The sequence below is a fragment of the Macrotis lagotis genome, chromosome 6 (assembly GCF_037893015.1).
Source record: "Macrotis lagotis isolate mMagLag1 chromosome 6, bilby.v1.9.chrom.fasta, whole genome shotgun sequence".
NCBI classification, from domain to species: domain Eukaryota; kingdom Metazoa; phylum Chordata; class Mammalia; order Peramelemorphia; family Peramelidae; genus Macrotis; species Macrotis lagotis.
The window spans coordinates 180,658,804-180,676,746 of record NC_133663.1 but is presented as its reverse complement, the minus strand read 5'-3'; the positions used below and the strand labels follow the sequence as shown (position 1 = coordinate 180,676,746).

The 17,943-nt window shown below is 33.6% G+C and overlaps 1 protein-coding gene across 2 annotated transcripts in view; it reads left to right on the top strand.

The window, feature by feature from the left end:
• Positions 1–17,943, top strand: part of COL4A1 (collagen type IV alpha 1 chain) — a 248,010-nt gene that overhangs the window by 191,689 nt on the left and 38,378 nt on the right. For both annotated transcript variants that reach the window (XM_074192027.1, XM_074192026.1), the window contains exons 25-34: positions 450–641; positions 1,140–1,308; positions 6,855–6,947; positions 7,039–7,143; positions 8,770–8,867; positions 13,002–13,152; positions 13,278–13,391; positions 14,638–14,805; positions 14,968–15,057; positions 17,075–17,227. In XM_074192027.1, coding sequence (XP_074048128.1) covers positions 450–641; positions 1,140–1,308; positions 6,855–6,947; positions 7,039–7,143; positions 8,770–8,867; positions 13,002–13,152; positions 13,278–13,391; positions 14,638–14,805; positions 14,968–15,057; positions 17,075–17,227 — 1,333 coding nt within the window. The remainder of the gene's footprint in view (positions 1–449; positions 642–1,139; positions 1,309–6,854; positions 6,948–7,038; positions 7,144–8,769; positions 8,868–13,001; positions 13,153–13,277; positions 13,392–14,637; positions 14,806–14,967; positions 15,058–17,074; positions 17,228–17,943) is intronic.

Genomic DNA, 17,943 nt, shown 5'->3' with positions numbered 1-17,943 from the left:
ATCATACCTGGTTTCCAATAACAATTGAAAATGGGAAACAGGCATTCTTGCATGGTGGATCTAAAAGCCCCCTCCCCAAAATATTTGGCACCACACACAAAAAAAAAGACTTCCTAGATATCTTCTCCTATGCCAATGCACATTCAAATAGTATGACTGTTTATGACATGAAAGGGAAAAGGAAAAGATATCCTGCATGGAACTGTGTGCAAAATTTCATGCTCTTTTTCTTTTGTCTATTTTTGAAATATCCAGTGGAACAAAATGGAATACTTGGAGAAATAATAAAAAGAAATATCTGGGCTTTGTTGCATAGTAACATAGAAGATTTTTTCCCCAAACTACTACTCAGAGAGAATTTCTTATTTCATTACAAAAAGCATTACTGGGTGAGTTGATATTAGAGAAATGGCTGCATTTAGTAATATGCTCATGTTTTATTACTACAGGGGCCTCCAGGCTTGCCAGGACTGAGGGGTGAACCAGGAGCAAAGGGAGAGCCTGGAGAGATTTATGTTGATGCACAACTCAAAGGTGACAAGGGAGAGCCAGGTTTTCCTGGACAGCCAGGTTCTCCAGGAAGGGCAGGAACACCTGGAAGAGATGGCCATCCTGGGCTTCAGGGTCCCAAAGGCTCCCCGGTATATTTATTTCCATACTTCAGTCTATGTACTTTAATTCAGAGCAAGGATGAATAAAAAGATTTATAATTTGAATAATTATACATTTTTAGCATATAATTTGTTTAGTATTCAGGAATAAAGTTAGTGTCAAACCTGCTAAAGTTAGTGTCATCTATAACAGTTGTGAAGGAAAAAATGGTGATATTGATGATGCTTACATGCTGAGGTCCCAAAAAAATTATGATTTAGGGGAGCAGGAAGGATTTTGAGGCATTAGACTAGTTTAGTAAATTTCAGGTACTGATATATTGTTTTTGGAGACATTTAGGGACATTTTCTCATTGGAATTAGGAAAAGTTCTTGTAGCCTAGAAAATTAATCTCAGTTAAACTTAATAGTAAAGGGTGTTGGTTCAGAGGGAAAAAAAATAGGCTGATAAATGCAGGATACTTATTTACCAAAACTCCTAAAGATTATGAAGTAAATATGTATGATGGATATTTTTTTTTATTAAAGGGTTCAGTAGGAGCAAAAGGAGACCGTGGTCCACCTGGAGGAGTTGGATTTCCTGGGAGTCGTGGTGACATTGGTCCCCCTGGCCCACCAGGATTTGGTCTACCTGGTCCAATTGGTGACAAAGGGCAAGCAGGTTTTCCAGGAAGCCCTGGGTCACCAGGCCTCACAGGTAAATAGTTGGAAAATATGATGAAGAGACAAAATTACATGAGTAGTAGAATAGTAAAATGAGCAATGAATTATAACATGGATGTACTTGTAATTCTGTTTCTGTTAGGACTTTGACAGATTACTTTCAACTCTCAGTTTCCTTCTCTGTAACATTAGTGAATAGGAGTAAATTATCTTTGACATCATTTTTAGCTCTAATTTATGAATCTTTTTTCTTTATGTAGCTGAAGAAAGCTACCCTCTACCACTAGAAACCATAGGTTGGGCCTTCCAGAAGGAACACTTGCTATTTTGTGTACACATGGCAAGCCTTCTGGATCTGTCTTTTAAAACTATATATTTTTGAATTTTAATAGCCAATGGATACAATTAACTCAGAACAAGGTCTTTTACCAAGATGGCATAGTAAGAAAGTGGCTGTAATATAAAATTCCCAAAAACCTAGGATGTACTCTCCCACAAATATACACAATTTTTATAGGAACAGTGGGTACAAATCCATACTATACTAGTATTTTGACATCCTCACAGTAAACAAATATGCCTAAGCAGGTCACTCTTCTGGTACTATAGAGCCTGGTTTACTTTCTCTTCTTTTAGTATCCATTTTTTACTACTCCAGAGTACATCTACTCTACTGGGAAGGATGCTCAGCTGGAATCCCTGGATAGGCTACTCTATAATGTAGTCCCCAATGCCAAGACTAATAAACCCTTGAATCCATGGTTGACTATGTTCTCTGCAATCAGGGTCATTGTCTTTCAGGATGTTTGAATATGTTCCCTCTCTATCAGTGTATATCTAGTAAATGTGAGTGTCTTTGTTCCCGTCCCTGACTTGAATTATATCTCCAATGTCTCTCTATAAGACTTTTTTTGAATTTCTTGACTACCTTGATCTGTCTTGAGAATTGGTGGCCTTAGGTTTTTGAAAGCCACCTGGAACATGACCATTATTTTGCCAACTAACTCCAACCTGTACTTCCAATTCAATCAGAGAAATTACATTTTGTTAACATATTAATACACCATTACCACTGTTATTTGTACTTTACTTTTTATGATTACAGCAGTGAATCAAAAACAACACATTCCCTCTCACTATTATACATGTGTTCCTTTATTTCAGGGGTGTGGTATGTCTGTAAGGAATTGTCTTTTTAAATTTATGAGTTATGGGGTTGTGAAAAGGAACGGAAAACTGATAAAATTAAAGGATAAAGAAATGGTTTTCAGGTGAAATGTTACAGACAAAAACTGCTCTAATTTCTAAATAATGAACTGAGAATGGCTTGCTTGGGAACAGAGAAATGGTTGATGCTCCAAACTGACTTGGAAATTAGATCCAGAAAAGATCATTTAAAAATTATTAGACTACCTGAAAGCCATGATCAATTAAAGATCTTAGACATTGCATTTCAAGACATTATGAAGGGAAAAAAATAGAAACTGAAAGAATTTACTGATGCCTTCCAGAAAAAAGACCCCAAAGTAAACTCCCAGGAATTTTACAGCCTAATTATAGAGATTCTAGGTCAAGGGGAAAGTATGGCAAATAGCTAGAAAGAAACAATTTGAATATCATGAAACCACAGAAAGTATAATACAAGAATTTCTAGATTAAAGAAGTGGAGGTCTTATATTATGATATTCTAGAGGGCAGAGGAATTAGAATTACATCCAAGAATTCCTTATCCAACAAAACTGTGTAATCGTTCTAGGGAAAAAATAATATATAATTAAATAGAGGACTTTCAAATATTTCTGATGAAAACATTATAGAAAATATTCTTTCAAAAAACAAGATTCAAGAGAAGCATAAAAAGGTTAAACAGGAAATAATTCATAAAGAATTCAATAAGATTAAACTCTTTAAATTCCTCCATATATGTATATTATATATAATACTATAAGTATTTATGTGTATTTATAGAAAATGTTATTTTTAAATTGAAAGTTTTGGATATTCCTGAGTTAAGCAAGACTTGCAGTACCATTTTTACAAAAGCATATACTCACATCATGAGTCTTTGTCACATTTTTTACAATTCTCCCAATATTTCAAAATTTTTCATTATTCTTATCTGCTGTGGTGATCTTTGATGTTACTATTGCAATTGTTTTGGGTCAACATAAGATGGTGAACTTAATTGATAAATGTGTGTATTCTGATTACTCCATCAGTCAGCTGTTCCTTCATTTCTCTCCCTCTCCTTGGACCTCTCAATTTCCTGAGACATAACAATATTAAAGAATATCACAGACTCAGTCAACAAAGTAGTGGCAATTAGAGGATTGACTATTTCTGTAAGAAGTTTTATTGTGTGTAAAATACTCTCATACAACATTACTTCTAAGAAGGATCAGCGTGAAAAGAAAGAGAGAAGGTTAAATAAGGGAATAACAGGATCTCAGACAAAACAAAAGCAAAAATAGATTTAATTATAAGAAATAAGCAAAGAAACTACATTTTGTAAAAAGGTACCATGATAATGAGGTCTTATCAATACTAAATATATAAATCTATACTATACTAGTATTTTGACATCCTCACAGTAAAGAAATATACTTCTCCTTCTGTGTGTGTGTGTGTGTGTGTGTGTGTGTGTGTGTGTGTGCCAAATAGCCAAGCATCCAAATTCTTAAAGATAAAGTTAAACAAGCTCTAGGATGAAATAGTAAAACTATTCAAGTGGTGCATCGCACATTTCCCCCTTCAAATCTAGATAAATGTAACAAAAAGTAAACAGGAAAGAAATTAAGGACATAAATAGAATTTTAGAAAAGTGTAATAATGTATATTTCTGGAGAAAATTGAATGGGAATAGAAAGGAATGTACCTTTCTTTTCCTCAGCAGCTCTGAGCACCTATAAAAAAAGGGACCTTGTATTAAAACATTAAAAACATCGGTAAATTGCAGGAAAACATATATATTAAATACTTCATTTTCAAATTATAATGCAATAAAATTGGATTCATTAAAGGACCTTGGAAAGGTAGGTTAAAAATTAATTGTAAACTAAATAATCTAATCCTAAAGAATGAGTAGGACAAAGAACAAATTACATAAACAATAAACAATTTCATTTAAGATAATGACAAAAATGAGACAACATATCAAAAATTTATGCAGCCAAAGTAGTACTTAGGGGAAATTTATATCTGTATCTACTTAAAATACTTCAATAAAAGGAATAGATCAACCAATTAGGCATGTAATTAAAACAAAATTAGAAAAATGAACAATTTATAGTGTCTAGTTAAATACTAAATTAGAAATCCTGAAAAAAAATCAAAGGAAAACTAATAAAACTTGAAATTGATTTTATGAAAAAAACCCCAATAAAATACATACACTATTAGTTAATTTGATTAAAAAGTAGAAGAAAACCAAATTACCAGATCAAAAATTAATGAAAAAGGTGAATTCACCACCAATGAGGATGAAATTAAAGCAATTATTAGTAGCTGTTTTGCCCAATCAGATGCCAATAAATTTTTCAATCTAAGGAAATGGACGAATATTTACAAAACTGCAAATTGCCCAGATTAACAGGAGAGGAAAAAGAATATTTAAATAACCCTATCTTGAAACAGAATTTGAAGAAACCAACAATCAACTCCCTAAGAAAAAATTCCCAGCATCAGACAAATTCACAGGTGAATTCTATGAAACATGTAAAAACAATCAATTCTAATACTATGTAAACTATTTAGTAAAATAAGCAAACTAATCCTACCAAATTCCTTTTGTGCCACAAATATAGTGCTGATAGGTAAACCAGGAAAAGCAAAACCAGAGAAAGAAAACTGTAGACCAATTTCTCTACTGAATTTTGATGCAAAAAACTAAAAAAATACAAGGATACTACAGCAATATATCATTAAGATCATATGCAATTACCAGATAGGATTTATATCAGAAATTCAGAACTGGTTCAATATAAGGAAGACTATCAGCAAAATTGACCAGATCAATAGCAAAACCAACAAAAAAAAATGATTATCTCTATAGAAATAGAAAGAGCTTTTGAGAAAATGCAATATCATTCCTCCTAAAAATATTATAAAACATAGGAATAAAAGGAGCTTTCCTTAAAATAATAAACTGTCTAATGAAAACCATTAGCAAGCATTATCTGAAGTGAGGATAAGCTAGAAGCTTTCCCAATAAGTCGCAAGTGAAGCAAGGATGCCCATTCATCACCATTATTGTTTTTGTACAAGACATGATCACTACTATATTTGATAGAATTTGATAGAAACGTTAAGTTTAGCAATAAGAGAAGAAATTGAAAGAATTAGAATAGGCAGTTTTTAATTAATTCAAGAGAAAACATTGTTAGAAAGAAAGAAAATGAACTGTCAAAGCATAAAGATTACATTCCTGGAATTTGCCATCCCATTAGCCCCTGATATTTCTTAAATGAATAGATAAGATTGAATTTAAAATAATTACCAAGCTATGACTCGATAGATAGTCCACAGCAGGATTCCAAGGGATATATTTATTATTATTGTTATTATTATTATTTCCATTATTAGGTTAATTAGGTGGTATAGTGGAGAGAGTGCTGGACCTGGAATCAGGAAGACTCATCTTCATGAGTTCAAATCTGGTCTAAGACAAGTGATTTAAATCCTCTTTGCCTCAGGTCCTCAGATGTAAAATGAGATGGAGAAAGAAATGGCAAGGCACTGCAGAAAATCTCAAAATGGGGTCATGAAGAGTCAAATGTGACTAAAATGACTGAATAATAACAATAAATCATCATCATAATCATCCTATTTATTACCTTTCAGCAACACATTTAGGAGATGCTGATTGTATGAAAGCTATTTTGCCAGGTTCTAGCGATAGATGTAATACAGACCCTCATCTTAAGTAGCTTTCAGTCTGATGCAGCAAAAAAGATATATGATATTGTTGAGTAAGGTGACTTAAGGAATAGGGAATCTACTTGTGATTTTCCTGGTTGAGGAAACTTCTTATACTTCTCTGTAACTTTGATAGTTTTAAAAAATTGCCTAGAACACACTGAGAATTTAGATGATTTGTCTAGAGGCATATGATCTCTAGTTTGGTATATATATATGTATATATAATATCTTGCTGAATATCTGGCCAATTCTTTATCCAATACACTATACATAGCCCATTGAAATTGTGTTCAAAACTTCCTAATATGAGCTACTTGAATAAGAAGTTATATCTGACTGGGTTATTTATTTGGACTAGTAAGGCAGTAAGGCTTGAATTTGTTTCTTGGTGATTTTTTATTTTTAGGAATTCTTATGACAAACCAGAATCATAAAATAAGTTTGATTATAACCTTTGAGGTTTTTGATGTATTTTGGATGTATATTTCAAGTAAACTGCTTTCTCTGAAAGATTTAAGAAAACTAATCAGAGGAAATGGAGAAAATACAAACTAGGCTTCACTACAATTTTTATAAATCAAATTAAATTTTAGGTGATGCAAAGACATTATTATTGTCATACAGACTCTTTCAATTATTTCTGTTTTTATTCATTTTTCTCAGGTCCTAAGGGTGAAGCAGGAAAGGTTGTTCCTCTACCTGGTCCCCCAGGGGCAGAAGGAGCTCCAGGAGCCCCAGGTTTCCCAGGACCTCAAGGTATTTTTAAAACTTTGTATTACTTTTAAAGTTGAAACTTGACAAACTTCCAAACATAACTTGGATTGACCATTGGTCATTCTCATTAAAGGTGACAGAGGTTTTCCTGGCAGCCCAGGAAGACAAGGACCTCCAGGAGAAAAAGGTGCTGTTGGTCAACCAGGAATAGGGTTTCCAGGACCTCCGGGGCCAAAAGGTAAAAGTTTTAAATGGTAAAAAGGCTTAGTTAAAATTAAGAACATTGGACAGGGAATTCTTTTATTGGCTATTCTATTAACTGAGAAATCTTATATATGTTTTTCAATTTCTTGGAATGTTGGGGCATCTAGGTGGTGCAGTGGATAGAGCACTGGCCCTGGAGTCAGGAGTACCTGAGTTCAAATCCAGCCTCAGACAATAATCACCTAGGTGTGTGGCCTTGGTGTGGCATTGGGCAAGTCATTCAACCCCATTTGCCTTGCAAAAAACCTAAAAAAAATTCTGGGAATGTAAAATGAATTAATTAATATTTGCCACAGGAAGATACTGTAGAAATAAAATAGTGTGCAATAACTTTGTAACCTAGCAAAAATTCTTTATAAATAGATGAAGTTATCTTATGAGATGACTCTTTACAAAGTAGGATGTTAGTGGTTTTAAGAAAAATGAGTTACAAACATTTAGGCAATGTAACTTCTTTTTTGTTGTTTTGTTGATGGTTTTTTAAGTAATATTTACTGATCATCAGAATAATTTTGTTTAGGGAGGAATTTGGGGTTGGGAAAAGAAATGAAATGTAATGTAAAGTAGTAAAGTAAGCACTATTAACTTGACATTCCCTATTGTCCTAAACAAACAACAAACAAAAACCCTTTCTCCACTGTAACATACAGAGATTCAGGGTAGCAATTCTATGAATCTACAGGAAAATCTTTTGGGGAGACCAGAAAAGGGGATTCAAATAGATATAGGGTTAGGAAACCTATTTATGGAGAAAAGATTCCTAGTCTGCTGGAGAGCTATCTATTGCCTTGTTCCCATTGATTGGCCCTTATTTATTTTTGAGAACTTCTGCTATATTCAAATTGTAACTATTTAGGATAAAGTCAGTCTTCTTTGGTAATTAAAGTTACTTGTTTAGTAAACACAACCCTGGCTACATATGTATGAATCAGTTCCATTCAAGACCAGCATTAGTAGAAAGAATTTTGTCCTTGGAAAATTATCAACAACAATGTAATTCCAGTTCCAGTTCCACTACCCCTTCCCTCCCCACAAATAGAATATCATTTGACCAGGCTCTGCCCTGGTTTCCTAGCCATTAGATCAAGGGGAAAAAAATAATGCCTCCCTCCTTCACTCCACTTTTTACCTACAAACTATCCTGTGATATTATTAATAGATTCTTAAAGCAGGGGATGATAAACGTTTTTGCTTTGAGTATTACCAGAGAAGCTGAATTATGACTAATTATATTCAGCTCAATGACTGGTACATTATTACATAGTAGTACTAGTTAACTGATATCTTACTGTCCATTCTTCTGTCAGGCTTAAGTTAAAAGTAGAAGAAAATGGGGTTTGGGGGAAAAGAGTAGAAATAAGGGGCATACTAAAAGAGAGAGAGAGAGAAAAGAATGAAAAAAATTGGATAGATTTGGGAAATAGGTTGTAAAGGACTCATAATGGTGACAAAGTTGACTCTTGGTAAAACCAACTGAAAAATTATCTATGCTTGTTGCTTTCAAAGAATGGGATCTTTGCTTAATCTTTCAGAGAAGTTGAGGCTCAGTTCTGTAGACCACAAAGCTATTGCACTGTTAATGAGCTGCTTTATTTCATAGGTGTTGATGGCTTACCTGGAGCTATAGGTCAGCCTGGAAATCCAGGTCGTCCAGGATTTGATGGTTTACCAGGAAATCCAGGTGTTCCAGGTCAAAAGGTAAGTAATATTATTTTTTCTTTTATTGTTTTTAAAAGTGTTCATGAGAACAGAAAAGTGCCAGTGATAATGTAACTACAATTTCACTTTGTACCTTTTCATTTGTTAAAGTTTCATTGTTTTGTTTCCAGTCAATTTAAGTGTAGTTTCTCCATCTGGCCGACTTATCTACATGCATTTTTTTTTTAACTAGAAAGAAAAACAACACCTTCGTGATTCTGAATTAATTCCTTCATTGAGGAGTATACTCTAGCCAGTCACTTTTGGATCAGATTGCCCAAATATATTTTGATTTTGTAAACAACAGCCACTTAACTTCCTCTTCTTAAGAAAGAGAATGTGTCCTTATGAATGAACTTGATTGAAGAGATAGGAAATCTGACCTATAGTTCCATCTTTGTAGCAATTTTCTGAATGACCTTGGCCCATTTAACCTTTCTTGATTTCAATTTCCTCATTTGTGAAACTACTTGTAAGCTTGATTGTTTAATTACATAATCCCTGATACATTTCCTTAGAAATTGCAGAACCAGGGGATAGAATTAAAATTGGAGTAGATTCTAGGATTTTAGAACTAGAAGGAGCCTGGAAGTTCACTTTGTCCTATTCCTTCATCTTACAGATAAAGAAAGTGAGTGGTAAAGTCATGCTCAAGGTTATTTAGCTACTAATGGACAGATATTGGATTCAAATCTAGGTTGTATTATTCCAAAGTTAGAGTTCTATGCTGTTTCATTAGAACTTCAAAAAAAAGTACATATCTTACAGGAAAATATATTATATATATATATATATATATATATATATATATATATATATATATACTGGAATAATATTATGTGTAAGAAAAACATGAAATTGATATCAGAAAGTCTGAGAACAGAAGAAATTCATTGAAGGATTAGGTTAGGTAATTATGCTCAGGCTCAGAATGGGAACCTCCAAAGCAATCCCAGGTAGCCAAGGATTAACTTTAGGGCAAGTGGAAGAACAATGGATTTGGTTTCAGAGGACCTGAATTCAAGTGCCAGCCAAGTGCCATGTTTGTGACTTTAGGCAACTCACTATATCTCTGTAGACCTCAGTTTCCTGATAAAAAAAATTGGGATATGAACTAGATGATCTCCTAGTTCCCTTCTGGCTGTAGGGTCTATGATTTTTTCTTTCTCTTTTTTTGATGGTTCCCTAAAGGAAACAGCTAAAGTTAGTCTTACTTAGGTATAAGATTATCCTTCTGATTCTCAAATACCTTGATTTCTTAGGTAGCTAATGAATAGAATACTGAACATGAAATAAAAAAAATTTTTGAGATCAAATCACATACTTACCAGATGTGTGACCTTGGGCAAGTCATTTTAACAGAAATTCTGTCTGCTTCTGTTTTCTTTTTTAATTTTTAAAAAATGTATATATATATATATTTATTTTTGTACAAATTATTTTTTATACATTACTAGAATATTCTTGTTTAAGAGTAAACATAATACCCCTCCCCCCCAAAAAATAGACTTTCATGAGCAATAAAGTAAAGGAAAGAGAAAAAAAATAAAAATAGAAAATAATGTGCTTAAGTCTATACCAATACCACCAGCTCTTTTGCGGGTGGATCATATCCATCACAAAACCTACTTCCATATTTTTCCACTGTTGCCATTGCTGATCACAACTCCCTCCATTCATACCTCCCCACTACCATATACTATATTTTCTCTCTCTCCTTTCACTCTGTCCCACTTCTTAAATGAGTTGTAGGATTGCTGAGTGCCACAGCAGACTGATCACTGGCCCTGGGGCCAAAAGGCCCTGAGTCCACATACCACCACTTAGACCCAGCAACCACCGGGCCCTGTGGTCCTGGACAGGTCATCCACTCCCAGCCCTTTGCAAGAAGTAAAAAGAAAATGCGCTTTATCTGACCACTCTCCCCCAGGAAACTTGTCCCTGCTGCTGTGAGCTCTGGCTCCCAGACACCCTGGGGCTGCCTCTTGGAGGCTGAAGTTCCTGCACTTTGGCAGGCCGCCCCTCTAACCCCGTGGAAGGGAGCCTTTCCTTTATTTTCCAGGTTTCTTTTGTCTGGAACCCTCTGTGGGTTCTGTCTCTCAAAAATTTTAGTTAGAGTCATAATTTTATGGTTTTGGAAAATGTTATGGTGAGAACACCTAAGAGAGGCTTCTCCTGTTGCCATTTTGACTCTGCCCCTTGCTTCAGTTTTCTTAATTGTAAAACAGGGTTGTGTTAAATAGTAGCACCTACCTCCCACAATTGTTGTAAAGAACAAATGAGATATTTGTAAAGAGCTTAGCACTATGTTTCATAAATAGTAGGTGCTTAATAAATGCTTGTTTCTTTCCTCTCTTGATTTCATGATGTTTGAGTGTTAGGTCAGACATTTAATGTATGATTGAAGGATCCCTTCATCAGTTTGCTGATACCTGGTAGAGGTATCCCACTGGAGTGGGAAGGCTCAGTCAATACATCAACAGATAAGGTGCAAGAAGAAAAAATTAGTGACTGAAGACAATAAATTTTGCTAGTTTTCCTTGGTTTCTTCTATGTTTACTTTTAAGCAAGTTAAAAGGCATAGTTGGTAGAGTACTGGTCTTGAAGACAAGAAACCTGGCATTCAAATTCTGTCTCAGATACTGATTAACTGTGTGACCATGGGTAAGTCATTTAACTTCTGTCTGTCTCAGTTTCCTTAAGTGTAAAAAATTATAGCCACCATCTCCCATGGCTATTGTGAAGATCAATTGAGATAATGTGTAATGCTCTTTGCAAACCTCATGTTCCTATATAAGTGCTATTATCTGTTATTATCATTATTGATCTGGGATAAATCATCATATAATATTGGATTTTTATTCCACAGCTTCAACTAGAAGGCATCCTGATTCCTTTCCTATAAAGGAAGACTCTTCTTACAATATAATTGTTTCTAGAGTATGGGGGCTGTTATTTTTTATCCTTATGTTTTAGACCCTAATTGGACAGGATTGTACAAACAGGAAACCTGTTCTTTGAAGGGATTGGTATTATTTTTGACATTTTTAAAAGTACGTGTTGGGTGTAAAAACCATGGAAATTAATCTTGGATCTTCGAACAGTAATCTATTGTACCTTACTCAAAATACTTTTTTTTGCTTTATATACAACTTATCAAGTACCTATCTAATACATAATTTGAGGTCAAATTATATTTTTCTTTTTCTCCTATAGATTTCATTTATTTATTTTTCATTGTCATTATTTATTAAATGCCTTTGGATATTAAATTTTAATTAAAAATTTTTTAAACAATGATTTTTAAGCACTGATTAACACTGAAAAAAACATTAATTAGGCATGAAATCCTATTTTGATCCTGGACCATATCCCTTTATTAAGAAGGCATCAGTTCTACTAAGTGAAATGACCAGAACATTATACACTTTAACAGCAAAATTATTTGATGGTCTACTATGATTGATTCAATTCCTCTCAGTGAAACAGTGATCAAAGACAATTCTAAAAGACTTGTGATGGTTAATGCCATCTATATCCAGAAAAGGAACTATGGAATCGGAATGCACATCAAAGCATATTATTTTCACCTTTTAAAATGTTTTGTTTGCTTTTTTTTCCTTTTTATGATTTCCCCCCATTTATCTCATTCTTCTATAACAGCATGACTAAAATGGAAATACATATAGCACAATTGTGCATATATATATATATATATATATATATATATATATATATATATAGCCTATATCAGATTACTTGCTAATGGAGAGAAGGGTGGGAGGGAGAAAACTATTCAAAAAATGAATATTGAAAACTATCTTTAAACATAATTGAAAAAATAAATCAAAATTTAAAAAAGCATCAGTTCACTAACCAGAAAGCAGATATTGTATATTTTTTCAGTTATTTGGGTTCAAGGTAAAGATTTTAGGAGTTCTGAGATCAGAAAAGCTTATTGGGACACAATCAAGTTAGAGAAGAAAAATAGGAGTCTTGGGACAAAAATTACCAGGAATATATTCAGTTTTCAAAACTTTTCCCTGATCTTAGGAAGAGTGAATACCTGATTACATTTATTATATAAACTGATCTTGTCTTTTCATTCTTTTTTTTTTCCTTTTTAATATCAAGGGTGAGCCGGGAGTGGGTCTACCAGGACCTAAAGGATCAGCAGGTCTTCCAGGGATTCCAGGCCTTCCTGGTGAAAAGGGGAACATTGGTGAACCAGGCATTCCAGGAGAACATGGACATGTAGGGCCACCTGGGCTTCAAGGAGTCAGAGGTAATGTTTTCAAAGAGAAAATAGTTGATCAAAATTAATTCTTTTCCTCAAATTGCCTATGAGTAGGAAGCTGGAGGTTCCTAATGCAAGGTAATTGATTTATGGTTTTTGTTTGTTCTCTTTAGGGGACCCAGGGCTCCAAGGAATCCAAGGCCCCAAAGGTGCACCTGGTGCTCCAGGAATAGGCCCTCCCGGAGTTATGGGACCTCCTGGAGGGCAGGGGCCACCAGGATTGGCAGGTAATTTGGAGTTCCTTGTGCTGTCAATAGTTGGGAAAAGATGCTGTAATGTCACTAAAATAGAAACAGGCATAAACTTAATATATTTGGTGGGATAGGAGTTGAAAATAGTTTGTTTTTAATCTTTAAATAAATTTTATTTTTCAAGTAACAAGTATTTTTATTTAACATCCACACATATTATTGAACAAATTTAAAAAACCCTGAAAACAAATAATTTTTAAACTTATTTTTATTGCTAATTTTATTAAAAAATAAAAATGTATATGCACATATATAAATATACATATATATATATATACATAAAAGAAAAACATCTTTCAATGCATAGCTACAGCTACATAGTCTGGCACATGTTGAAAAATGCTATGTCTCTTTGCATTTTAAAGCATATTACTTGTCTGTCAAGTGGTGAGTTGCATGATTCATATTCAACCTTTTAGTTTTGCAGTTTATTATTATCTTTATCAGAATTATTAGTCTTTCAAAGTTTTTTCTTTATAACAATATATTGTATACATTTTTTCCTGGTTCTTCTCCCTTTGCTTTGGTTCAGTTCATGAAGGTCTTTCTGGACTCCTCTATCATTGTCCATTTCATCATTTCATATGGCACAATAGTGTATCATTATAGTCACATATGGACTTTTTCTTCTTTCTTTCAGTTCTTTGAGGTATAGGCTTGATAGTGATTTCGTTGAATCAGAGACTATGAAGTTTGGTTACTCTCTGAGTATAGTTCTTAATTGCTTTCCAGAATGACTGGATCATTTCTCAGCTTCACCAAAAATGTATTAAGACAATAATTTCAATTTGTAGAAATAGTTTGATTGGTTATCTAAGTTAATCTTCCTTCCCATGTGCTTGTGATACAAGTCATCAGGAGAATGACTAAAATATTTATTATATCTTTAATATTTTTGAAACCAAATGAAATTTATTTCTCTTTATTTTTTCCTTAGTGGTGATGTTAATTAGTGGGGATGACATGAACAAAAGCAACTTCTAGCTCCTTCAATAATCTTGCAACAAAGAGGGGCAGGATGGTGGGAATCCATGAATAATTGTTTATTGATAATTAGTTTTGGCTCAGCTCCCTCTGCTGGAGTTGAGGTAGACTTTAAGTTAATTATACTTGATAGGGACACATATGTTTTCTTATAGAGTTCATCAATTAAAAATGAAATGTCTGGTAGACTGTTTTCTGATTATGCAAGCTGATTATTTGCTATTTTGGCTTATTTCAGGTCCTCCTGGAATCAAAGGAGAAAAGGGTTACCCTGGATTCCCAGGATCAGATATGCCAGGACCTAAAGGAGATAAGGGAAGTTCAGGTCTTCCTGGCTTAACAGGCCAAATAGGTTTACCTGGGCCTCCTGGCATACAAGGGACTCCTGGACTTCCTGGTTTTCCAGGTAAGTCATATTTGTGAACTATTCTTCCTCCCAAGAATTACTAAGTGGAATGATGCCACTTTATTTGAGAGTTTGGGATCAAGGGAAGAACTGTTGCTATATGCAATTTTTACATGAATATTTTCTTTTTTAATATGAGATCTTCTTTTCCTTCACTCATAGGTAGCAAGGGAGAAATGGGAGTAATGGGAACCCCTGGTCAGCCAGGCCCTCCTGGACCAGTGGGTTCTCCAGGATTCCAAGGGATAAAAGGTAAGGCTTAATGACAGCTATAAAAATTGCCAGTGCTCTGGATTTTGATTTCTTCTTTTTGAATTTTGCATCCCACCTGTGATTCCAAATCATTCTTTTTCTTTTGAAATTTATTTATTTAATATTTTATTTTCCCCAGTTATACATAAAACAGTTATTGTCATTAATTTTTAAAACTTTAAGTTCCAAATTCTCTCCCCTCCTCCTGCCACATCCCCCCTTGTTGAGAAAGCAAGCAATTTGATATAGGTTATACATGTGCAGCCATGCCAAACATTTATGTAATAGTCATGTTATGAAAGAAAACAGACATGCCCCAAAAGAAACTTCAAGGAAAATAAAGTTAAAAAAGGTATAGTTTAATCTGTATTCAGACACCATCAGCTAATTCTCTGGGGATGGATAGCATTTTTTATCATAATGAATTTTGGTTTCTTAATGACTTTCAAAAATAGTATATAATTATTAAAATTTTAATTTGAAACATATCCAATTATCTCCCTATTGCAACTTTCCAAATTGTGATTTTGATACTGGTATAATAACTTATATGGGAATGGGGGGGTTGGAAAAATTGTAGATGACACAGAAAAAGTTTAAAAGCTCAAAAATGCATAAAATATATTGAATGATATTAATATAATATAACCCCAAATTTTACAGTAAGATATTATAAATACCCCATAAAAGAAAAAAAAATTCAGATTCCTTCTCTGGTTACAAGGGAGGTTCAAAAAACTTTAGAAAGATTTTCCAGGTCAAGGGAATACTATGCCCCTCACCCCCATAATATGAAATGATAACTGCAGTCTCATAGAGTAACAGAATCTGAAGGGACACTGGGGATTCCCAAGTCTGACGCCTCTGCCCAGCACAAGAATCTTATGTACAATATCTTGCTGAAGAGGAATATTTCATTTCAAGAGGCAAATTGTGTGTTTGTTTGTGTGTGTGTGTGTGTGTGTGTGTGTGTGTGTGTGTGTAATTGTTGTAAGGGGACAATTTAAGAAGCACAACAATTGTCTGGGATAATTTATAATCCAATTATGAGTTTTGTATGGAAACTGAGTATACAAGAAACAACTGAAGTCTTTCATGCAGTTCTAAGAGAAGAAAGGTTTTTTTGGGAGTATTTATGTACAATTCTGTTCTCTGATCATTCTGATAATTGTGAGAAAGGAATTCTTGGAATTTTGTGGCTTTCTATGAAGTTTGTAGTTGATTTCCCCCCCTGCCTCTTGAAAAAAAAATTTTAAGCAAAATTTTTTATTTTTCTTAGTCTCTTAATAGAGATTTAGTTTTAAGTGGAAAGGTGTTTTTCAAGATTACCAAAAAAAGTAGTTTTGGCAGTAGAAAATAATATTTTATGTAGCAGAAAATACTCTTTCAATAGATCCCTAAATTTTATTTAGTAAATTTTAAGAAGGTCAATGAAGAAATGAATGATATGAATATTTTAGGAAAGGAAAGAAAAGCATAGAATAAACTAATTTATTTCTATCAATGCCTTATATTTCAGGAAAGTTACATAAATGAGTGGAATGTTAAATTTAACAAAAAATTCTATTGGATCAATTTCTACTATAGAACCTGGTTATTTTTTAGTTATCGCATTCAATCCAAAGTTTCATCAGTATATTAATTTAATCCACAGATATATGTTGCAGTCATCCTCATATATTTATTGTACAATCTTTACGAATTACTTCAGCCAGAACATTCAAGGCTAATATTCTGATTAGAAGGCCCTCTGAATTTAGGTAGTCTTTAGACAACATTTATATTGACTTGCCAAATCTTGTACACACTGATTAAAACTAAGAATGTGAGGTAATCACTATGCCATCAGCAAATATGAAAAGAATGGAATTATAAAGAATGTATCAGAAATAGACACAGCAGTTGGTAATTAAATGTTGCATGATGCAAACTTATTTCATCACTCATTTGCAGATGAGTCTTTCCAACACTAGAGCCATCCTTTGCCTAACTCCCGTGTTCTTTTCTTTCTCTGTAGGTGACCAAGGTTTCCCAGGTACAACAGGACCCAGGGGTGATCCAGGTTTCAAAGGTGATAAAGGTGATGCTGGTCTCCCTGGACAGCCAGGATCAATGGATAAAGTGGACATGGACAGTATGAAGGGCCAAAAGGGAGATCAAGGAGAAAAAGGTAATATTTCTTTCCTTTTGAGTTGGAAAAAAGTATGGTTAAGGAGTAGCTTTTATCCCAAAGAAGCACAAAATGTTTCTGGATATTTTAGGATTGTTTACCATTCTCTACAGTCTTTGCAAGATACAGATTAGGGTTCTCTTCTCCCCTAACTAGCTAATGTTGCTATCAATTTTCATTTTATTTAAGTCTTCAAAACACATGAATGCACAAATGTAATTTTTCTCCTCTAACAGTACTACAAACTATGTTTTCTCAATTGAATGATTTTCTTTAAATTCTGTTATTATATCAGAAAATTCAATATTTCAAATTTTAACCTGAGAAAATTAGGACTATGTGGAATAATGTTATTTATTTTTTAAAATGAAAAATTGATGTTATAATTTAAAATATAAGATTCAAGAAGAAAACAGGAAAGAGAAAACTTATGAGATTCATAAGGTTAAACTATTTACATTCCTACATAGGAAGACTCAAGAATTTTGTTACTTTTATGGCAGTTAGAAGGAATATAGAAAGACAAAGGGCATGGGTATAAGTTGACAATATTGAGATGATACACAAAAAATCAAAATTCATGGGTGATAAAGAGGATTGTAGTAGGAGAAGGGGGAAGGAAGAATTAGAATTGGGTAAACTATCTTACATAAAGGAGCTTGAAAGAGCTATTACAATGGGGGAATGATGGTGGCAGGGAATACTTGAATCTTTTT